The sequence below is a fragment of the Xenopus tropicalis genome, chromosome 5, assembly GCF_000004195.4.
Source record: "Xenopus tropicalis strain Nigerian chromosome 5, UCB_Xtro_10.0, whole genome shotgun sequence".
In the NCBI taxonomy this organism is placed as follows: Eukaryota; Metazoa; Chordata; class Amphibia; order Anura; family Pipidae; genus Xenopus; species Xenopus tropicalis.
In genome coordinates this window covers 19,956,379-19,980,777 of record NC_030681.2, presented here as the reverse complement: position 1 = coordinate 19,980,777, position 24,399 = coordinate 19,956,379, and the positions used below count along the sequence as shown (strand labels likewise).

Sequence of the window (24,399 nt, the reverse complement as noted above, 5' to 3'; positions counted from 1 at the left end):
TTAGCTGGGACAGCAGAAACTTTCATCAGGTACAAGGAAGCAAATAAAGCAGCAAAAAAACTATCAGGCAAGCTAAAATAGAGATGGAAAGGGATATTGCAGCTAGGAGTAAAAAGAATCCAAAATTATTTTTTAATTATGTGAATAGTAAAAAAATGAAGCAAGAAGGGGTGGGAACTTTATTATCACGGGGGGGTAAGTTGGTTGATGAGAACGGGGAAAAAGCTGAAATTTTGAACTCTTATTTTTCATCTGTCTATACATCTGAGGAGCCAGATAATGAAGGCTTCCCTTGTAATATGCCCATTTCTAGTAATTTAGCTACTGGCGCGTGGGTCACTCGGGAGGAAATTCAAAAGAGACTTGAACATGTAAAGGTAAACAAAGGTCCAGGGCCGGATGGGATTCATCCCAGGGTATTAAATGAGCTGAGCGCTGTGATTGCCAAACCTCTTCACTTAATTTTTCAGGATTCATTGAGGTCTGGCATGGTGCCAAGAGACTGGCGGATTGCTAATGTGGTGCCGTTATTTAAAAAGGGATCCCGTTCTCAGCCTGAAAACTATAGGCCTGTTAGTCTGACATCAGTAGTAGGAAAACTTTTGGAAGGGGTAATAAGGGATAGGGTACTTGAATACATTGCAGTTCACAATACTATTAGTTTGTGCCAGCATGGTTTTATGCGTAACAGATCTTGCCAGACTAATTTAGTTGCCTTTTATGAGGAGGTGAGCAGGAACCTTGATGCTGGAATGGCAGTTGATGTCATCTTAGATTTTGCTAAAGCGTTTGATACAGTACCTCACAGAAGGTTAATGATCAAATTAAGGAATATTGGCCTAGAACATAATATTTGTAATTGGATAGAGAACTGGCTGAAGGATAGAGTACAAAGAGTGGTGGTAAATGGAACATTTTCTAATTGGACCAGTGTGGTTAGTGGAGTACCGCAGGGGTCAGTCCTTGGGCCTTTGCTTTTTAACTTGTTTATTAATGACCTGGAGGTGGGCATAGACAGTACTGTTTCTATTTTTGCTGATGACACTTAATTGTGCAAAACTATAAGTTCCATGCAGGATGCTGCCGCTTTGCAGAGCGATTTGACAAAATTAGATAACTGGGCAGCAAACTGGAAAATGAGGTTCAATGTTGATAAGTGCAAAGTTATGCACTTTGGTAGAAATAATATAAACGCAAACTATCTACTGAATGGTAGTGTGTTGGGGGTATCCTTAATGGAGAAGGATCTAGGGGTTTTTGTTGATAACAAGTTGTCTAATGCCAGGCAGTGTCATTCTGTGGCTACTAAAGCAAATAAAGTGCTGTCTTGTATAAAAAAGGGCATTGACTCAAGGGATGAGAACATAATTTTGCCCCTTTATAGGTCCCTGGTAAGGCCTCACCTTGAGTATGCGGTGCAGTTTTGGGCTCCAGTCCTTAAGAAGGATATTAATGAGCTGGAGAGAGTGCAGAGACGTGCAACTAAACTGGTTAAGGGGATGGAAGATTTAAACTATGAGGTGAGACTGTCGAGGTTGGGGTTGTTTTCTCTGGAAAAGAGGCGCTTGCGAGGGGACATGATTACTCTGTACAAGTACATTAGAGGGGATTATAGGCAGATGGGGGATGTTCTTTTTTCCCATAAAAACAATCAACGCACCAGAGGTCACCCCTTTAGATTAGAGGAACGGAGCTTCCATTTGAAGCAGCGTAGGTGGTTTTTCACGGTGAGGGCAGTGAGGTTGTGGAATGCCCTTCCTAGTGATGTGGTAATGGCAGGTTCTGTTAATGCCTTTAAGAGGGGCCTGGATGAGTTCTTGATCAATCAGAATATCCAAGGCTATTGTGATACTAATATCTACAGTTAGTACTAGTGGTTGTATTTATAGTTTATGTATGTGAGTGTATAGATTGGTAGGTGTGGGTTAGGTGTGCTGGTTTTACTTGGATGGGTTGAACTTGATGGACACTGGTCTTTTTTCAACCCTATGTAACTATGTAACTATGCACAGGTGCAGGCACACAAAGTGAATTTTGGTGCTGAGTTGCATACTCATGTGTTTCAGTGCCAGAATCTGCTCTGTGTGCCTGCAACATATTTGAAAACTAAATTGAGCCATAGGGGCTGATTCTCGGCCTGCTTTTATCCACAGGATGATTGTCAGCCCCCTGTGGCTTAAGCCTTATAGGAGAAGGAAAGGCTAAGTCACTTGGGGGAGCCAAAATGTTAGGCACCCCCAAATGACTTTAATCGCTTACCTTTTACCCCGGGCTGGTGCCCGTTAGGAGAAAACTGCACCAGCCCAGGGTACCTGTAGCGAGCACTTCCTTCTGTCGGCAGAATCCCTGGGCTGGCGCATGCGCAGTAGAGTGAAAAGCCAACTTTTTTGTTAAAGTTCAGCTTTTCACTCCACTCCGCAAGCACGCGAAGCAGGAAGAGGAGATGCTCGCAGCTACCCCGGGCTGGTGCAGATTAAAGTCATTTGGGGGTGACTTTTTGGCACCCCCACGTGACTTAGCCTTTCCTTCTCCTTTATGTGTAAAAGCTTTTATTTTCAGAGGGGCTGGAACAATGGAAGTAGATTCTATTACTTACTGATTCTCTTATTTACAGAGGCAACAGTGGTAAGAGCTCCCTGTGCAGGCAGCCATGTTGTGACACTTGTGCGAGTGCCACAGCTCTCTCATTATGCGCTAATGTGTGACATAGGAGGGTGAATCATATCAACCACTCCTACATCAGTGCATAATAAGCTAGCGGGGAGACTTGCACATTATGCGCATGTGCGGCAAACAACATGGCCGCTTGCACCGGGAGCTCCCTCCTGGTGCAGGCAGCAATGGGGGCTGTATTTGTTTAAAAACTATCGTTTTGCATAACTGGATTTGTGGGCTCTATTATCCTGCACCTAGATTAGAGGGTGACAGGTGCACTTTAAGGGAAATGGAATGGGAAAGCAGCACAAAAGCTGAGCAATGAAGTCCCTACTAACAAGTGTGCCATATGGATAGCCCTGTCATGGATTATCCCTACTCTAAACTAGCTCTAAACTTAGTATGTACTAATTATAGATAAGATAAAATTGAAAGCATAGGCTCATAATTTTAACATCACACAGTATAAGAAAAAGAGAAAAGTTACAGTGAAGGGGGGGAATTATATAAAGACCACCATTACAGTCTGTAATAAAATGAAAAAATCTTTATTATGTAATCTGCTCCAACCATTTCACTGTGTTTAACAAAAGTTAGTGATAATCTGTAACCCAATGGCCACTGTGACTAGCCAACACTGAAACATCAGTAAGAAAATAAAATACAAGAAATAAAAGCACTGTAACACATTATCTATTTACATTTGTTTCTTCATCCAAATTATGAAGTTTCATATTTCTCAAATACTCCAAGCCATAACTTACACACGTCATACATACACAGCCATGTTTCTTCACAAGAATCCCGAGTGTCCTGTACTAAACTGATGTTTGCTTATAATTCTTTGTCTCCAGAACCTTCTTTCCACACATGGCACAGATACCTAGAAAACAAAATCAGTATATAAATATTTTTACATGTAAAAGTTGCAGAAGCCCATATCATATCTATCTATCTATCTATATATTTATATATCTATATATCTATATATATATAAAATGTCAAGTAAAAAGGTGCCCGAGCAAAGGCAAGCGTTTAGGGCTGAATCCTCAGACAGGGGTAGAATTCCTATTGTTTCTACCACCATATCTAATTATTCAGCCCTGAACATTAGTGGAGGGTACGAACGATCTTTCCTGTGACCAATGGTTGAAAGATCGTAATTGTAACGTGTGTGGCCAATCATAATGACAACATTTACATTCCACAAATCAGTCATTGCCACCACTGCAAAAAAATCAAGCAAGCAATGCTTCTCACCTTTCTTATAGGCACAGCCCTGACAGTAGTGAGAGCCAGGCTGGTGAACGGAGCTCTTACAGATACGACATATTGCAAACTTGTTTTTTCCATAAGGGTCAAACCTGAAAAGGAAAAAAAATAACACCCGCGTGCAATTAAAGTTACATTTATTTTACATTTTTAATTGATTACTTTTTAGGCCAATTTAAGTGTAAATATTTCTCAGCACAGTATGTATAGCTGGAGGCCTGTATATTGTATGTGCATAGCAGGTTCAGGGGTCAACTGGAGGCGTGAAAAATGTAACATATTCATTTTAAACATTAGCAAATATAAAATATAAGCATTTATAAAATCAAGTAAGAATTTGTATAGAAATGCCGTTTCCTTTGTACTGAAATTTCTGTATAAGCCCAGAAGTTCCCAGTCCTATAACAGTAATAAGAGATATTCACAGCCGCTCCCCATCATTCTGATCTTGTTGGGCCATTTCTATGGTGTCAGTGACACCGCACATGCTCAATCTACTTTGAGCTGCAGTAAAGCAGTTAAGCCTAGTGATTGTCACAAATCCTCAAAATATTTGAGGATATTTGAAAGTGAGTTACAATAGGCAAAAAGTATGTTCACAGCAAACCCTATACACTGAACTCAAGTTGAAAAGGAGACACTGTGTGATTAGTACTCACCTTGCAGTCTTTGATGTCAGTGCCTTGTTCTCATTTAGTTTTCTGCCTCCACTTTCTGTGTAAAGAGAGAGAAAAATCAATAACCAGAAGAATACTGTAATAATCCTTTCCCACAGAAGCCAAATGTGTTTGTTTAATTAAATAAATTAGAAATATAAGCCTCCCATCAAGTCCCCCATTTGAAACATTGTACATAATACTATAGAGAGGTTACCAGCTCCAGGACTTAGGGGCCATAGGCAAACAAATGAAATATTTTGGATTTTTTCTTTTACTTGAGCAAACATTAATTCTGACAGGGACTGTTGTGCCAAAACAAGACAAAAAAATACTGCCTATTAAAATAAACAAACAGTGGCATATTCACTAAAGAAGGCTTACGTGTGAATGGAACAATTCATCAAAAAATGAAAGTCCGCCACCCCAGTTGAAAATAAGCCTTAACCAGGTAGACCAAACAGAGCAGTTTTAGGGGTCCCTGGTGGTGCAGTTCTGGAGGAGGGAGGGAAGACTCTGGAAGTGGCCATGGCTTCAAACAGCCTCCTTTGGGTAAGCCAGTCACTGAATAAACTAAACCGACTGTTTTTCAAGCAAAAAAGTGTATTTTATACCATATTTATTTAGAAAAAAATAGCTTATCATCAATTTACAATAGGCAATAAAAATATCAGTTAATGCTTTTAATTGCATTACTCTGCTAATATTAGCTAGATACATGCAGCGATAACATTTCAGGTAAAGAGATTGTTAAAAAATGGCTAAAGATAATAACTGGTGGCACTTCATGGAGGCATTAAAGGAGAAGAAGTCATTTTGGCATTTAACTGCCAATAGGTTTGCCACATTAGTGCCACCTAGAACACTATATTTATTCTGCAGAAAGCATTGCCATACTTGAGTAAAGAGCCCTAGAAGCTTTCTCTTTTTAAGATTGCAGCTGCCATTTTAGCTTGGTCTCCATAGCTTCCTGTTTGCAGTCTAGCGTTATAGCTCAGATTACACATTCCTAAGGGAGGGGGGAGTGAGTCTTATGAATTCTTATGGGAGGGGGGAGCAGGAGAGAGGAGAGAGCTGCACTGACTCTGGTCACAGGAATGAAGGATTTTTCTGAGAGAGAAAGTCAGATACCCTAAGAACATGTTTACAAAAAAGTAGACAAGAAATCCTGTGTTTCTTTTGACAGAGGACTCAGTGCAGCGTTTCTGTGAGTGCTTATGACTGTATTTACATAGACCTTTCTGATAAAGTTTACTTAGTTTTTACCTTTCCTTCTCCTTTAACCAATGAGTTTATTCATATAAGCCTTTAGTGTACAAATGTTTTGCTTGTGTACTTATTAAGGGAAGCTGCATAGGTGGCAGAGGCACACTTTGAAGCCTTTAATAACACAGCACAACAGGTTCAGCCCTTAAATGTCACCATATATTTTACAAAAAAAATAAATATTAAAGTCTGCCTTTATATAAACAATATCTGGCCTTTATAATAGGATCAAAGTTCTGCCTCTGAAAGACTGGGAAGAGCAAGAAGTGCTAGTGGATTGATACACAATAATGCAAATCCGATTAAATGGCACCACAACTTACCAGTGGTATTCCTGGCACCGGATTTCCATGTGTCTGGAGTGATAACTGTGCCCAGTTTCTTCTCACCTGTCATTAAATACACGTCATTAGTTAATGCTGCTCCTGCACACACATATCCCTATCTACGTCCTTAAAGGAATACTGTCATGGGAAAACACGTTTTTTTCAAAACCCATCAGTTAATAGAGCTTCTGCAGCAGAATCCTGCATTGTAATCTGTTTTTCAAATATACAAACAGATTTTTTTTATATTTAATTTTGAAATTTCACATGGGGCTAGCCATATTCTTCATTTCCCAGGGTGCCACAGCCATGTAACCTGTGCTCTGATAAACTTCAATCACAATTTACTGCTGCGCTGCAAGTTGGAGTGATATCCCCCGCCCCCTCCCAGCAGCCGATCAGCAGAACAATGGGAAGGGAGCAAGATAGCAGCTCCCAGTAGGTATCAGAATAGCACTCAATAGTAAGAAATCCAAGTCCGGCTTGGGACTCCTCCAGTTACATGGGAGTAGGAGAAACAATAGGTTAGCTGAAAGCAGTTCTAATGTGTAGCGCTGGCTGAAAGCTCAGACTCAGGCACAAGGCACTGAGATGGCGCCTACACACCAATATTACAGCTACAAATACATTTGTTGGTTCAAGAATAACATTTTAAATGGCAGAGTGAATTATTTGCTATGTAAACAGTGTAATTTAGAAATAAAAAGTATACCACATAAGTCATGACATTATCCCTTTAAAAACAACAGTAATTACATTCTCCCATACAGGTATCCAAAAACGTCAATGAGATAATCAGAATATATAGTGACAATGAGCAATACAGTCAGGGAGAATAGTAATAGCCGGCAGCACAGTAAGTATATTACTACGTATTGCGAACAGCGGATAAACCAGAGCTACAGCTATGTCTGCTTTATTTATTACTAACAGTAGGCACCCCTAGCAACCAACCAGCCATTGGCTTTGCTCAGCCAGTTGCGCAGACGAATGTGAAGGATAATATAAACAGGACGCCATGGTTTACAGCTGCTCGGCAAATGTATCCAATGGCAGGTGTAAGCGTTACCCACATAACACGGCTCTATGGGAGCTGCCCGGTACCAGGAAATACACCCAGCGAGATTAAACCCGGTTTGTTACTTACACTTATCGCACACCATGTCCCACTCCGGTCACACCAACAATCACACGGCTCTTGTCAACAAAGTTCCTTAGGAACGTCACTTCCGGATCTCGTCACCACCAATGGAAACCGCTCCGGAACGTCAACGTCAGTTGGCGGAAGCCGCCGCCTGATTGGCTTATGTGACTGTCTATCAAACACAGCTTCTGCTCCTTTTCAGGTGAGGGAGGAGGAACCAGAACCAGAAGTGGTGCAGGGTCAATGAGCGCACAGGTGAGTATTGGGAGACACAGCGGGACTTCCCTTCTACCCTTATATATATATATATATATATATATAGCTCAGTCTGTGGGAGTTTTGGTGCTGTTGAGCTACAGCTGCTTCCTTCCATTGGTGTGTTTGCATAAGCTCCTAGGGGGAGTGATGGGAGTTGTAGTAAAGACAATTAGCAACATGGGGTGTTCAGCCTGAAGGCCAGTTAGGGGAGATTGCCCATTACATACACAGCCCAGCCTGAAGGGCCAGTTAGGGGAGATTGCCCATTCTGTGGCTACATACACAGCCCAGCCTGAAGGCCAGTTAGGGGAGATTGCCCATTCTGTGGCTACATACACAGGGCAGCCTGAAGGCCAGTTAGGGGAGATTGCCCATTCTGTGGCTACATACACAGGGCAGCCTGAAGGCCAGTTAGGGGAGATTGCCCATTCTGTGGCTACATACACAGGCCAGCCTGAAGGCCAGTTAGGGGAGATTGCCCATTCTGTGGCTACATACACAGCCCAGCCTGAAGGCCAGTTAGGGGAGATTGCCCATTCTGTGGCTACATACACAGGGCAGCCCAGCCTGAAGGCCAGTTAGGGGAGATTGCCCATTCTGTGGCTACATACACAGCCCAGCCTGAAGGCCAGTTAGGGGAGATTGCCCATTCTGTGGCTACATACACAGCCCAGCCTGAAGGCCAGTTAGGGGAGATTGCCCATTCTGTGGCTACATACACAGCCCAGCCTGAAGGCCAGTTAGGGGAGATTGCCCATTCTGTGGCTACATACACAGGGCAGCCCAGCCTGAAGGCCAGTCAGGGGAGATTGCCCATTCTGTGGCTACATACACAGCCCAGCCTGAAGGCCAGTTAGGGGAGATTGCCCATTCTGTGGCTACATACACAGCCCAGCCTGAAGGCCAGTTAGGGGAGATTGCCCATTCTGTGGCTACATACACAGCCCAGCCTGAAGGCCAGTTAGGGGAGATTGCCCATTCTGTGGCTACATACACAGGGCAGCCCAGCCTGCAGGCCAGTTAGGGGAGATTGCCCATTCTGTGGCTACATACACAGCCCAGCCTGAAGGCCAGTTAGGGGAGATTGCCCATTCTGTGGCTACATACACAGGGCAGCCCAGCCTGAAGGCCAGTTAGGGGAGATTGCCCATTCTGTGGCTACATACACAGGGCAGCCTGAAGGCCAGTTAGGGGAGATTGCATAGGCGGAGGGTGACTTTTTTGTTTGGGGAGGCTAAATATGGGCCATACATAGACTGACATAAAGCTAATGTGAGACTTAGTGGATTCGCTGCTGGTGTAAATAATGAACCTCCCAACTACCTCTTGTGGTTCCCACTGACTCCCAGGGATACTGCGCAAAAGTGCGGGTGGAGTGCGAGTGTTTTTTTAACCCTAAAATGCTTAGGATGTAAAAGTATTCATACAGGCACTTCTGTGAGGGGTTCACCATCCATTTGTGTTTGGGATCAGTTAGCTTAAAGGGGTAGTTCACCATTAATTCACTTTTAATATGATGTAAACATTGATATTCTGAGACAATTTGCAATTGGTCTTCATATTGTATTTTTTGCAGTGGCCCCCAGCAGCACATGTGAGTGGTACGGCTCTAGCAGGTTGTACTTTGAATGAATGGGTGAGAAGAATTGTGAAAAAGAGAGAATGTTATTGATTGGGGGATAAAAACTCGTGCACAACTCCTGTTGGTGCAATGCTGTGACTGCTACGCCAGCAGTGCGTGCCACGGTCAAACACGCAGGCTGACCTCAGTAGCTTGGTTCCCGGGCCGTCCCTGCCTCATCCAGCGCGTGGGATGACACTATCCATCACCCAGACTGGTTGTATTTGTTTGGCCATCGAGCTTGGCAGCACGACGACCCCTAACATGGGACACTGGGATTGTGTCCCATCTACCACATGACATTCCCCATGTGACGGCATAGCACCAACTGCCTCCCAGGCCTGTCGGCACAAACCAACTGACCGGTCCGGGGGGTATTTATACCCCTGAATTGCTGACTGTTTTACCTTGTAGAGACATTTGTATAAAGTTGGCAATTTCAGTGCACAGCGTTGTGCGTGTCATCAATATTATCCCTGCGCCTTCCTCAGGTTCCTTAATCAAAGCATAAATGAGCAGATTTCTCTCTTTGTAACACAAACTGGCACCATAACTGATATGCAAATGAGCTGCCAGGGCCCCCGACCGCTGCTGGGTATCTCCTTGCCCAATAGGAACAGCTCTACTGCTGCTGTGGGAGAGGGAACTGTTATGTGGGGGGGGGGGGCATCACTACCGGCTACTACAGGATTGTTTTACATAGGATTTAGAATCTATTCAGCGGGTGAGCCCCAGTGTAGGTGCATTGCTCTATCTCTGCCCATCAGGGACTCCCCATGACACAAGCTGATTACACCCTACACAACTGCAGAGGCCCTTGTGCTACACGGCACTAAGTGTCCCAATCAATTAACCAATTGTCATCCTATTTATTGATGTGTTTTTAGCAAGCCTCTTTATTTCATTTTTGGCATAGAACATCTTTGGCTTTATGGCAGCTCCTGCAATCTGTTCTTTAGAAAAAGCTACATGTCAGTGGTGTAACTATAGGGGGAACAGACCCTGGGGGTAATGGGGGGGGGGGGGGGGCTCTGGAATATATGTTTCTTTTTCTATACTACTTTTTCCTTACTATCTCTTGCGGTTCCCACTGACTTCCAGGGATACTGCTCAAAAGTGCGGGTGGGAGTGTTTTTTTTAACCCTAAAATGCTTAGGATGTAAAAGTATTCATACAGGCACTTCTGTTAGGGGTTCTCCATCCATTTGTGTTTGTGATCCGTTAGCTTAAAGGAGTACTTCACCTTTAATTCACTTTTAATATGATGTAGACATTGATATTGAGACAATTTGCAATTGGTCCTCTTTTTTTTTAATGTTTTTTCAGTTATTTAGCTTTTTTTTTCAGCTCTCCATTTTAGCTTTTTTGTTCATCTCTCTGTTCATTTGGTATTTCAGCAGCTATGTGGTTGCTAGTGTCTTATTTACCCTAGCAACCAGGTAGTGGTTTAAACAAGAGATGGGAATATGAATAGTTAAGGGGCCTGCATGGAAAAATAAAACTGTAGCCTCACAGAGCAATGCTTTTTGGCTGCCGGGGTCAGTGACCCCCATGGAAAGTGGCAGAAGAGAAAGGCAAATTATTCAAAAACTATAAAAAAAATTAATTAGGAAGACCAATTGCAAAGTTGCTAGGAATAGGCCGTTCTATAACATCATAAAACTCAACTGAAAAGTGAACCTCCCCTTTAGATGTGTTTAAGTTTTATAGAGAGGCAGTGGGTACTGACATCCCAGGTACATTATACGCAGTGAGACGCAGTCTGTATTTATGAAACCAGCACATTATATACAGTGAGACGCAGTCTGTATTTTGAAACCAGCACATTATATACAGTGTGACACCGTCTGTATTTACAAAACCAGCACATTATATACAGTGAGACTCAGTGTGTATTTACAAAACTAGCACATTATATACAGTGAGATGCAGCCTGTATTTACAGAACCAGCACATTATATACAGTGAGACGCAGTCTGTATTTACGAAACCAGCACATTATATACAGTGAGATGCAGTCTGTATTTACAGAACCAGCACATTATATACAGTGAGATGCAGTCTGTATTTACAGAACCAGCACATTATATACAGTGAGATGCAGTCTGTATTTACGAAAGCAGCACATTATATACAGTGAGAAGCAGTCTGTATTTACAGAACCAGCACATTATATACAGTGAGATGCAGTCTTTATTTACAGAACCAGCACATTATATACAGTGAGATGCAGTCTGTATTTACGAAACCAGCACATTATATACAGTGAGAAGCAGTCTGTATTTACGAAACCAGCACATTATATACAGTGAGACGCAGTCTGTATTTACGAAACCAGCACATTATATACAGTGAGACGCAGTCTGTATTTACAAAACCAGCACATTATATACAGTGAGACGCAGTCTGTATTTACAGAACCAGCACATTATTTACAGTGAGACGCAGTCTGTATTTACGAAACCAGCACATTATATACAGTGAGATGCAGTCTGTATTTACGAAACCAGCACATTATATACAGTGAGTATATAGTAAGTGCAAAAAACAACAACAAAAAAATATATAAAAGCACAATGAGCTTTTTCAGGGGGAAAGAATTAACTTACCATCCATCTGTTAAAGTTGGAGATAGGGATATTATAGATTTTAAATTTAAAACAATTTAATTTCAGCTAGTGATTCAGCCTTTAGAACATATACAGTATAGTACCTGTGTATAGTACCTGTGTATAGTACCTGTGTATAGTACCTGTGGGATGAAATCTGCAGCAAAAGTTGAGAGTTGGTTCTTAGGTAAAGTTACAGCTGCAGATCCTTCTTTTCAGGCTTCATTTCTGCACTGCCTTCAGTTTGTAATATCTCCCAAGCCCCTGTCTGCATCTGTGCCTTGATTGGTCAATTTTACTGTCTGTCAAGAAAGCTGTGCTCTGATTGGGGAATCCACCAGAAGAAAGATCCAATCAGAGCACAGCTGATTACAGCAGGAACAGGAGAAGATTTCCCGGACAGTGCGGAAACAGAGCAAGGTGTTTTTTTTTTTTTTTTTAGGTGCCAAAGCAGGTTTGGGGAGGCTTAGATAGGTCAGTATGGGTCTGTATGTGAGTGTATAGATAGGTCAGTATGGGTTTATGTATGTGAGTGGATAGATAGGTCAGTGTGGGTCTGTATGTGAGTGGATAGATAGGTCAGTGTGGGTCTGTATGTGAGTGGATAGATAGGTCAGTGTGGGTCTGTATGTGAGTGGATAGATAGGTCAGTGTGGGTCTGTATGTGAGTGGATAGATAGGTCAGTGTGGGTCTGTATGTGAGTGGATAGATAGGTCAGTGTGGGTCTGTATGTGAGTGGATAGATAGGTCAGTGTGGGTCTGTATGTGAGTGGATAGATAGGTCAGTGTGGGTCTGTATGTGAGTGGATAGATAGGTCAGTGTGGGTCTGTATGTGAGGGGATAGATAGGTCAGTGTGGGTCTGTATGTGAGGGGATAGATAGGTCAGTGTGGGTCTGTATGTGAGGGGATAGATAGGTCAGTGTGGGTCTGTATGTGAGGGGATAGATAGGTCAGTGTGGGTCTGTATGTGAGGGGATAGATTGGCAAGTATAGGTTGTGTGTTCTGGGTTTACTTGGAAGGGTTAAACTTGATAGACTCTGGTCTTTTTTCAACCCTATGTATGTTATCTGTATTCAAACAACTGCTCTCAGGCAAGAGATGGATAAAGTATACAATTCTCGCTCTTTCAAGGCTCCTCTCTTATAAGCTCTAGTCTCTGTGCATATTGCATCACAGATTTACACCCAGCTGCTGACAATCTATTATCTATACAGTTTGCCCCACAAGTCACACATTAAAAACATTTTCCTTATTTCCCCGTGGCTCTGGAATGCTTTACCATCTTGCATAAGACAGGCTTCCATATAAACCCTGTTCCCAATCGCCTTATAAATTACTTTGTAAAGGAAATACCTTAATGATATTCACCCAACACTATCTTAAATAGCATAATAATCCTGACAGATAAACTTTTCTATATTACAGATGCCAAGAGGCAAGGAAAAGCCAAAAGAACTGCTCAGCGCACTCCAGTAACAGCATCTTTATTGCTATCCCGTAAGTCTTCCTGACATATAAATGTGCCTAGTATTGCAGGTATTGCTCACAAATACTGATAGGCAAGTGTATAAATGCTGGGCTGTAGAACTGCTTAATGATGGTTATGAGAATGACCACTTTGTTCACAGCGCTTTACAGCAAAATGGATTGTATATATCAGGGATGGGCAACGTGCTGCCTTTGGGGTACTGGGACTTGCAGTTCAGTTACTGAAGGGCAGCAAGATACCTCTGTCTAACATGGATTATTGTGCCTGTAGATTTATCCTCATTTTGTGTATTTCTTGTTTTCACCAGGACTTTCTAAAGGGTTACCATGGATGAGACAGAGCTGAGAAAAATGTCCACTGGACACATCTTCGGTGCGTTTGCTGTAGTGCTGTCCGTATGTGTTCCAGTTCTCTCTGTAGATGGCTTTTCCTTCCTGGGAACACACCTGAGCTGGCTGTGTATCTGTTCCTTGTGTGTCATACTTGTCAATATCCTCTTGCTTCTGTTGTTGAAACCAAATGCTTCCTCCAAAAAGACTTCTCTTTCAAACAAGGTTAGTACTGCTAAAGCTAAAGTAATAGAAAACTGAAGTAATATACCCTTTATTTCCTTATAAACATTCTGATTTTAATGTACACTTTTAATTTAAAGAGTAGTTTTTTAGTTTCAGTAATGCTCTTGTTAGGGAGTTTATCTCATGTTAGGCTCTTCATCTTGCAGCCCCATTGGCTCTATAATTTGTATCCTCGGTGGCTGTGTCTAGATATTGGCACCGTTTATTCTCTAAATGGATGTCTTGCTAATACAGGATAAGAGGTGTGGGTACAAATATTGGGTGCCACTTTAGGCAGTGAGAAGGAGCCTGTTGGCTCTGGGCCCAACGCAATCCCTTTGCTAATCTGTGTGATGGGGAGAAGGAAAGGCATTTTGGCATTTTAATGCCAATAGATTAGCCACATTAGTGCCACCTAGAACGCTATATTTATTCTGCAGAAAGCTTTACCATACCCCCTAGAACAGGGGTGGGCAAACTTTTTGGCTCAGGGGCCACATTAACTAATGGACGGGCCGGACCGGGACAGCGTTACGCCCGGGCTGCCATCAAAAATTATGGGGCCTCTCAGCTCCCCCCCCCCCAGCGACCCGCTGCTTCCTCCGTCTCGTCCTTCTGTTCCCCGGCTCCCCAGTGCATTCTTTTATATGGTTGCACCCCGTGCGTGCTGACGCTGTGCGCACGCACGGGGCGCAACCAATCGGGGCCCGTCATTCTTTTAAGGGGGCCGGAGACGGCGGGCCGGATTGAAAGGGCTGCCGGGCCGGATGTGGCCCGCGGGCCGTAGTTTGCCCACCCCTGCCCTAGAAGCTCCCTCCATTTGTTTAAGCTTTGTCTCCATAGCTCCTGTGCTTATGGTAGCATAGATCACACATTCTGATGGGATGATGGGAGGGGGAGCAAAAAAAGGGAGGGGGAGAGCTGCGCAGAATCTGACAGAAGAACATGTTTACAAAAAAGGAGACAAGAAATACTGTGTTTCTTTTGATAGAAAACAGTGCAGCTTATCTGTGAGTGCTTATGGCTGTATTTACATAGACCTTTCTGATAAAGCTTACTTAGTTTTTATCTTTCCTTTTCCTTTAAACATTACACATACCAATAATATATATAAATAGTTATTTTTGGTGATGGAAGATATTTTAACATATTTTGTTCTTGTTTTGTAGCTGAGCAAGCTCACAAAGTCCTGCATCTACTTTGTGATTTCCTGCTTTCTCTTTCATGGAATCATAGTCTTGTATGGTGCACCTCTTGTTGAGTGAGTACTGAAGCACAGAGACCCCTAAATAATCCACTGTTATTCTTTTATTGTTTGTTCTGGTTTGTGGCAGTATTGTTGGCATTTATGAAAAGGTGTTTGCTACATTGGCACTGCACAGAGGATACCCCACCTCAGACACCCCAAAACAGCCTTGTGCATTTCTTCATCGCTCAGATGGCATATGCTACATTGTTTAAATAATCAGAATCGTCACAGCAGAAAGATACTTCTTTCAATAGCACTTACATTTACAAATAACTTTAAAACCACTGGAAATGTATCATTCATTTATTCTAGAAAGCTCTGTAGGATTAGTGCCTTTCTTTATGCAATGTGATATTTAATTCTACATCACATTTCAGCATCAGAATGTGTGAGAATATACAGGGAAGGAAAGTCTTTTTTCTTATAATGCACATGCTACATATAGAGTGTTGAGTGATCCATAAATGTTACAAATTGTCTTTCCAGGAGCGTGGCAGAGACCTTTCTATTTGCTGTTCTGTTATCCTCTTTCACTACCTCGCGCTGCCTGTGTCTACTAGGACCAAACTTTTCTGCCTGGGTCAGAGTTTTTAGTAAAGATGGGTACGTATAACGACATCTTCTTTCTTTTTGTATCCTTTCCACCACAATGAGCAAGAAATGATTTCTGTAAGAAACATTTGTATATATACAGGTTCATAGAGTGCTCCTTGCAACTTGTTCAAACATCTGCTTGGGTTTAACCCTTTGAGTAATGGTGGGCAAACACTTTAAAGGAGAAGGAAAGTCAAAATCTATTAAGCACACTATTAAATAGTACTACTATTGCTGTGTAAAAATGCTATATTCCTGGCTTGCCTAATGAAAGATTTACAGAGATACACATACTAGAACTTACATACTTGTTTCAGTGAACGGCGTCGCCATCTTGTCCAGCATGTCTGTATGGGCTGAAAAGCACAAGCCAGCTTCCCGCTCCTGTTATAAAGATTCTGCAGCTCCCCGCTCCTGCCACAAACCCCCCCAAGCTCCACAAACCCCCCCCGCTCCTGCCACAAACCCTCCGCCGCTCGCAGCACCTGCCCCCCGCTTCCCCCACCTGCTTGTCACAGAGTTCGGCGACGCTGCGTCGCCATGGCAACCAGGCGCTCCTGCCCTGTGCGCATGTGCTGCCTGCAGTAACAAGTCGCCAAGTCTTGAAGGAGCGATGCATTATGGGAATCTTCTCTACCCAGCTCAGCGTTTTTTTTCTGTTTGGCTTCTGATCTGAACGGGAGACTTAAGGGCACTATTGAGAGAACTGAAGGGATGCCTGCAGCTTGAGATTAACTCTTTATTAGCCTTTCCTTCTCCTTTAAGACCCACTTGTTTGGCAAGATCTTTAACCAGTTTGGCTACCAATATGCTGGCCCAAATCTGGATGATCTGAACAGTTGGTCCCCGACTAGATGATGACAAGCACATGTGATCAGCTGAAAGCTTTTATTGGCCTAAGTTCACCTTAAACAGATCTGTTGTTGCTTACTGCCAGGCTCAGTAACCCCCCCCTCCCCTATTTACTGGCATGTTGGTGATCAAGACTCTCTGGTTAGGGCATGTACTGAGTTAAGCAGGTATTAGTCGAGCAAACTAGCCTTCGTAACATAACTATTGACATTCAAGACATCAAGAGTCTAAATGAGATCTTATATATATATATATATATATATATATATATATATATATATATATATATATATATCTATAATATGTAGGGTGACGTCGCCTCCACTTTTTCCCACCACTGTGTGCTTTTTATACACTGAGTTTGTTGTATTCACTACTTTAGTAAAGGCTAGAGTGCTAAACCAACTTTTTTTTTTTTTATAAGTCCTGTGAGTGCTGACCCTTCCTCCAGTATATATATATATGTATATACCACACTACTGCTGGGTTAAAATTTCTCAAAGATCATTATTATAGAACATTTTGTCACTAAGAACACATCAGCTACATACAGCAGATGGAAAAATGGCAACAATTACTATTACCATCTGCTTCAATATCCCTTTCTACCAGCAGGTGACACTCTATAGATATTTCATATGTCATAGTCAATAATAACACAGCTGCATAAAGACCGTAAAAGGTCATGTTAGGCTCATTTTAAATTTTCTATCACTTTTACACTATCACTAGGTAAAGATAGCTTTGATCAGTCTTCATCAGGTGTTGGTGTATGAACTGATCCCGCTTGGAAGGAACAGTGTTGGACTGGATGTACCAGGAATACATTTGGCCAGCTTCAATATTTTGCCTTCATTGGCTAAAAATCCTTGTGCTTAATTTGTGCTTAAAGTTGCAAAAGGTCTAGTAACTTATATCGGCCAATTGGCAGGTAACATTTACTGGGCATCTGATTTAAGATGATGTCTGTTTGATTGCTGTAGATTACTAGACCTAGTACAAATTTGAAACTTTTTTCATGGGAATCTTTACCTCTAAAATGAACTTTTAGTATGGTGTAGGCTGCAGAATTTTAAGACAAGGCATAGTTGGTCTTCATTTTCTATTTCTTTAGAATAATTTTTATATTCTGCAGCATTTGGCTTTAAAGCTTTGGCATTAAAACCTTTATCTGGTTGCCAGAGGCCAAGAAACCAGTTGATGTATATATAAGCAACAGCTCACCCTTCGGCAAATTTGGCAAGAAGGGGTTTTGTATGTGCATTGTAAGCCTTGTGCTAATTTTGCAAATGAAGGCTACTGCGGAATTGGGCCTTTCAGATAGAGAGTAAATAATCTTTTGAGATCGTGACTGTATATCTTGAATCCCTGCCATAAAGCAAGACAAGATTGCTGTTGTTGGCCAGAAAGGAAAAACATAGATATTCTGTCATTGATCTTTCCTTTAGCTGTACCTTTAGGGCTCTGGTACACGGGGAGATTAGTCGCCCGCGGCAAAACTCCCTGCTCGCGGGCGACTAATCTCCCCGTGTACCAGAGCCCTTAGCCACAGCAGAACCTGTTATCCAGCCAAGCTCTAGGAACCCCCTGCCAAACACAAAACAGCATTCACTGCTTCATTTATCTCATTCAAGTTGCATCTCTCTAATTGTCTTCTAAACATTGCAAACATTTGCAGCGTTCTCTTGAGATTAAATGGTTTCTAAAGATGAATGGCTGCTACAATCGTACTTGATTTTATCACAGCTGATTTACTATGCTGTCATGGGTCCGTACTTTATTCTGTATTCCTTGGTCTTTTTCTAGAACTAAATACATTATTCATATTTCCGCAATCTGTTAGTAAAGATTAGTACAGGGTTGATTCTTGTGGGGAGCTGAAAATCAAAAATGAACGTGGCAGTGTTTGCCGATCATAATTTATGGGGATAGATTAAATCAAGGTTGCTAGCAGACTTGCAGCTGTTGCTGAACTATAACTCCCAGAATTCACAGACCGCCTAAGGCTTCCATTGAGGGTGGTTGCTGTAGTTCAGAGGCATTAAGGGGATTCCTGGAGATGTAGTTCAGCGTAGTTTGGGGGGGGGGGGGGGGGATTTTAGGAACTGGACGTAACTAAGCTGTAGCTTCAGTATTGCACATGACTGATTTTTTTTTCCTGTTATTCCATCTCTTCACAGGGCATTGTCTGTCTGGGATCACAGCCTTCAGATTACTACTGTATGCAGTGTTGTGGGCGCCTGGCTTGGGGCATTCCCTATACCATTAGACTGGGACAGGCCATGGCAGGTAAGTGTGCACTTCAGGAAAGTCTTTGCTCTACCAGACTTGCTGAGAGGTTATTAGGCTTAATCCAGGGTACTGAAACAGAGCAGGTCAGAAGGTAGTAACATGCTGAACAATCGGCAAACAATCGTCCATTTCCCACTCATCGCTTTAAATTATTATGTGACATTTGCTTATCTACATGACAAATCAGATGAAAGCTGTCAGGCAGTCTTAGGTGCTGAGCAATGTCTGTAAAGTTGCAGGCTGTTTAAGCCAAACTAAACTTAACTGCCCTAAGCCACAGGCCAGTGGATGAGCAATAGAATTATTTGCAGACTTGGCCACACTGCCAGCATTTTTTTTATGCATAAAGTAAGTATCATGACCCAAATCTGTTTGTAAATTTTCCCTTTATTGAAAGCACCTGATATTGTTTAAGGCTAATGCCAAACGAGGCTTAGGGCGGATATTTTCGGCAAGTAGAAAAGCGCTTGCTGAAAATTCCGCCCTACTCCTCCTACATGTGCCTGCACCCGAATGAATGAGATACGCTTGGGTGCAGGCACATGTAGCCGAAATATGTGTTTTTATGCCTAAGATGATTGGTCACCTTACATGGCATTATGGTCAATAGAATTAGCCAATCACAGTACTATAAGTGTGGTCTGCTTCTTATTTACCCACAATCCGGTTACAGAATAAGCTAATAATGCACATTCTGGGAAAACCTCTTGATTTCTTTTCACCTTCAGTTTATAGCCATGCTGAATATAGTTTTTATTCACCACTATGAACCTATATTCAGATGCCAACTGGAAACAGAGAAAAGTAGCTCATTAATTGCAATTAGAACATGCTGTACTTATCTTGCACTGACATATTTAGCAGCTTGGTGTGCTAACAGTCGCACTGCACAGAATGAACATGTGGGGGTGCTCTACTGAACCCTGCCTGCAGCTTTTCCCTTTATAAGGGATCTTTCCGTAATTTGGATCACCAGACACAAGTCTGCTAAAAATCATTTAAACGTTAAATAAACCCAATGCAACTTAGGTGGGATCAAGTACAAGCTACTGTTAGAATAATTTGCTTATTATGGAGTCTCTGGGAGATTGCCTTCCTGTAATTCAGAACTTTCTGGAGTATGGTTTTCCAGTTAACTGATCCTATACCTGTAGCAGTAATGAGTCTAAGGTAACTAACCCGCTGAGTGAAGGGCCCCATACATGGGCCCAGCTTATCGGCCCGTGCAGGGGCAGAAACGACTGCCGTACCCGACCGATATCTGGCCTGAAATTGGCCAGATATTGATCGGCCAGGTTAAAAGATTCAATTGGATCGGGGACCGCATCGGCTCGTTGATGCGGTCCCCGAACCGACTGCCCCATTGCCGCCACTATAATTCGATCGTTTGGCCCCAGGGCCAAACGATCGTATTAACCTACATGTTATCCTATATTGCCCACCCGTAGGTGGGGATATCGGGTGAAGATCCGCTCGCTTGGTGACCTCGTCAAGCGAGCGAATCTTCACATGTTTGGGGACCTTAACTCCTGCCTAGAATCATTGTAACTGGATTCTGTAGTATAATGAGGTGAACCACCCCTTTAATCTAATTTTGTAGTCCCAGTTTCAAGTCAAAGGGGTGGAGCCTTTTATATGTACAGAGCATTCCTTTAATGGATATTGGGATTGGAGGAATAGCTGTATCTGTAACTGCCATAAATAGATACTAATACCTATTTATAATGGCTGGGGTCAGTAGTCACAATTGCAGCTCCCCATAAGGTGTATAGATACAGTAAGGAAGGCATTTTATATGTACTTTATGATTTACTGTATTAAAAGAAAATAGATATAGAGATTTGTCTTCCCTTCTGTGGTTCAGGGCAACAGTTTTGGTTCCCTTTTCTCTAATTTGCATTAAAAAAAAATCAACCAAATGAACTGTAAATCCAAAAATGTCACTGTTGCAGTGACAGCAAAGGGGTAAACAAGATCCATATCTGTCTTTCTATGAGACAGCACTCACACATAACCTGACTGGGTGCAGGATAATAGAAAATGACAAGCTGTGAGTAGCATGGAGAAGGTTTGCTGAGCATGGCAAGCACTGGGTGCATATTGGGAATTTTCTGAGCCACCCATCACTAATAGCCTAGTTTCACCCTTCCTCTTAAGCAAGTAATAACTGCCCTTTATGTTGGGCAAGGAGGAAGCAGAGAGGGTATAAAGTTTTGGGAAGGAGCGTGAGATTAGGGAAAGAAAGGAGAGGGCATAAAGAATAGGAATCATGTACAGGTATGGGATCCCTTATCCGGAAACCTATTATCCGGAAAGTTCCAAATTACGGCAAGGCCATCTCCCATAGACTCCATTATAAGCAAATAATTCTTATTTTTAGAAATTATTTTCTTTTTCTCTGTAATAATAAAACAGTACCTGTACTTGATCCCAACTAAGATATAATTACCCCTTATTGGGGGCAGAACAGCCCTATTGGGTTTATTTAATGGTTAAATGATTCCCTTTTCTCTGTAATAATAAAACAGTACCTTGTACTTGATCCCAACTAAGATAATAATTACCCCTTATTGGGGGCAGAACAGCCCTATTGGGTTTATTTAATGGTTAAATGATTCCCTTTTCTCTGTAATAATAAAACAGTACCTGTACTTGATCCCAACTAAGATATAATTACCCCTTATTGGGGCAGAACAGCCCTATTGGGTTTATTTAATGTTTAAATGATCCCCTTTTCTCTGTAATAATAAAACAGTACCTTGTACTTGATCCCAACTAAGATATAATTACCCCTTATTGGGGGCAGAACAGCCCTATTGGGTTTATTTCATGGTTAAATGATTCCCTTTTCCCTGTAATAATAAAACAGTACCTGTACTTGATCCCAACTAAGATATAATTACCCCTTATTGGGGGCAGAACAGCCCTATTGGGTTTATTTAATGGTTAAATGATTCCCTTTTCTCTGTAATAATAAAACAGTACCTGTACTTGATCCCAACTAAGATATAATTACCCCTTATTGGGGCAGAACAGCCCTATTGGGTTTATTTAATGGTTAAATGATTCCCTTTTCTCTGTAATAATAAAACAGTACCTGTACTTGATCCCAACTAAGATATAATTAATCCTTATTGGAGGCGAAACAAGCCTTTTGGGTTTATTCAATATTGAAATGATTTTTAGCAGACTTAAGTTATGGAGATCCAAATTATGGAAAGATCCTTTATCCGGAAAACCCCAGGTCCCGAACATTCTGGATAACAGGTCCCATACCTGTACTGCGTTGAGATGTGAATATTTAAGTACACAGCCGTTGTTGGCTCGGGGGCAATGCGAACTGTATCGGCATTCCAGTGCAGTCCCCTTAAAGTGTATAAGGAGATCAACAAATAAAAGACACGGCAACTTTCTAAGCAGAGTGTATTTCAGCCGGTGCCTTAATGGCATCTGGCAATGTATTTAATGACTGCTATTCAGCATTCCAGAGGGCAAGAGAAACACAACAGGTTTATTAGACATAACAAATAGACTCCCCTCATAAGAGGCAGCCACTCCAGAAAAAAGTTAGAGGCACGTTGGCATGATAAGTGTTGTGCAGAGGCTCCGCTCGCTTTGAGGTCTTGCTGGCACTGCCCAAGGGTGGAGAGTGGGTTTCCACAAAACATTAATACACAGGATTGATTAAAGCATTGGTGCTAGCTATGGGGAAAGCTGTAACCCTATCTAAATAATGTCATTCCACAAACATCTCTGATGCAAAACTGGTGAAACATGCCAGAGCTGTGGGCCCCTTGGCTATGTGTCCTGTGATTGGCCCTGGGCCGTTTAAGCAAGTCTCTAGTCTCATTTACGTCTATTTTTTTCAATAGATCATTATTTAAAATCCATTTTCCCTGCAAGCAGGGCACATTAGGGATCAAAGCTGATCAGGCACCCCCGGCATTGCGCACTTTATTGACTGCCGTGACCTAGTTCCCCCCCTTGTGCTGCAGATTTATAGATTGTGGAATCTAGGGAAAGAACGGGGTCATGTCAGATGACTGACAGCAGGAGGGCAGGCTTAGGTCTGTTAATGTGTTCCCATGCTGGATGGAAGGAGTTTAACTCTCCTCAGTTCTAGGAAAAGTCATTTTCTTTAAACTAGATTACAGAAAGTGCTCTGCAGAGCACTTAGCATTTAATCAGTAGATTTCTAGGCAGGGGTAGCTTCTTGCATGCACTGAACGTTGCTTCTCTGCATTCATACACCAGCAACTTGTCCTGCTTTGCCTTTGTAAGCACAGCTGGAGCTCAGGTTTATGGGTCAAGCGCTATGGCAGCTCCTGTACCTGGATGCAAGTCCTAATCTACAGAAAAGCAATATTATTTGTACACAGCAAACCCACACTCCGCACTCTCACAAGTATTGCCACTGAGAGTTGTTTGAGAATACTCTTTTCACCCCCAACACCCCCCTTGATACGAAAAAGCAATAATAAAAACGCAATACCTTTTTAAACACAACATACATTCCTCCCCTGTCAACTTGGAAAACCCTGTAATATAACAACATGCAGGCATGATAAAAAGCAGTGATACAAAAAGGTATGTAAGAAAAGAAACTCCATATAAATCTAAAACTCTCCAGCACTAGTAAAGCCATTTCCATTCAGTGATGCCCAGCCACATGTAGTTTTATATTACAAAACAGGTGACCAGTAAATTCCACCTACTGATTTGTTGCTATGGGTTACTGCTCCTGGGCAAACTTAGTGCCTTTTATTACATAACCCCATAAGTGTGTATATATAGATCTGTTCCCACGGGGGAGCTGTACCTTTTATATTGCATTTGCTGTACCGTTACAAAGCAGCGCAGAGCTGGAACTTGCATGATAGAACCAACACGGCTCAGTGAGTTCTTTATGTTTCAGCAAAGCATGTGAAAATGTTAAAGACACTAGCATTTTCACAGGTTTGTTTGGCAGTTTAAAGGGGACCTGTCACCCTAAGAAATAATTCTGAATCCTTTTTCTATCATGTTAGTGAGCAAAATCAACTTTACTCGTACTATATAAATTAATTTAATTTAGTTTCCTTCAGTCTTGGAATTTACAATTGCAGCAAGCAGTGGGGGTTATTTAGGCAAGTTTTGTACCACCCCAAAATCTTGTGTATGCACCATCTAGGTAATTCAAAATCTGAGCTGTCAATCATATATTGCCTGCCCCACCACTATGGCTGAATGTACACAGAGCAGTAGGCAAGACTTGGGCAATGACACACAGGGCATTTGTCCCCTGCAATAAATCATGGCTACTGTGGGAGACAGAATATTAGTTGTTCCTCTCCCACCGGCTAAAATGCAAATGGTCTGTTGGGAGACATATGCAGCGAAGCAGCCCAAGTTTCTCCAAGGGGCAGCTTTGGGCTAGTTCACAAAGTAGCCACACCATGTTTATTTTCTTACTGGTAATTTGCATTGTAGCCGGCGGGCAAGCATTGGAAGGAGTTAGTCGGCCACAACTATTTTCTTGGCGTGTCATTACCCCGAAATGCTTTTGTCCCGAAATACGT

The 24,399-nt window shown here is 42.2% G+C and overlaps 2 protein-coding genes across 2 annotated transcripts in view; one reads left to right on the top strand and one right to left on the bottom strand.

The window, feature by feature from the left end:
- Positions 1 to 3,187: 3,187 nt before the first annotated feature.
- On the bottom strand, positions 3,188 to 7,340 carry cript (CXXC repeat containing interactor of PDZ3 domain). The gene is made up of 5 exons (NM_001016794.2): positions 7,323 to 7,340; positions 6,173 to 6,238; positions 4,587 to 4,641; positions 3,916 to 4,019; positions 3,188 to 3,538 (listed from the first exon to the last, which is right to left on the bottom strand). Exons 1-5 carry the CDS (start codon positions 7,336 to 7,338, stop codon positions 3,474 to 3,476), a joined length of 306 nt encoding a protein of 101 aa, NP_001016794.1. The 5' UTR covers positions 7,339 to 7,340; the 3' UTR covers positions 3,188 to 3,473.
- A 214-nt stretch (positions 7,341 to 7,554) lies between these two features.
- pigf (phosphatidylinositol glycan anchor biosynthesis class F) overlaps positions 7,555 to 24,399 on the top strand; it is a 21,249-nt gene continuing 4,404 nt past the window's right edge. Inside the window, 6 exon segments of the mRNA NM_001016071.2 lie at positions 7,555 to 7,574; positions 13,237 to 13,308; positions 13,608 to 13,854; positions 15,024 to 15,115; positions 15,590 to 15,706; positions 18,730 to 18,838. Of these exon segments, the coding sequence (NP_001016071.1) occupies positions 13,627 to 13,854; positions 15,024 to 15,115; positions 15,590 to 15,706; positions 18,730 to 18,838 (546 nt within the window). The 5' untranslated portion in view covers positions 7,555 to 7,574; positions 13,237 to 13,308; positions 13,608 to 13,626.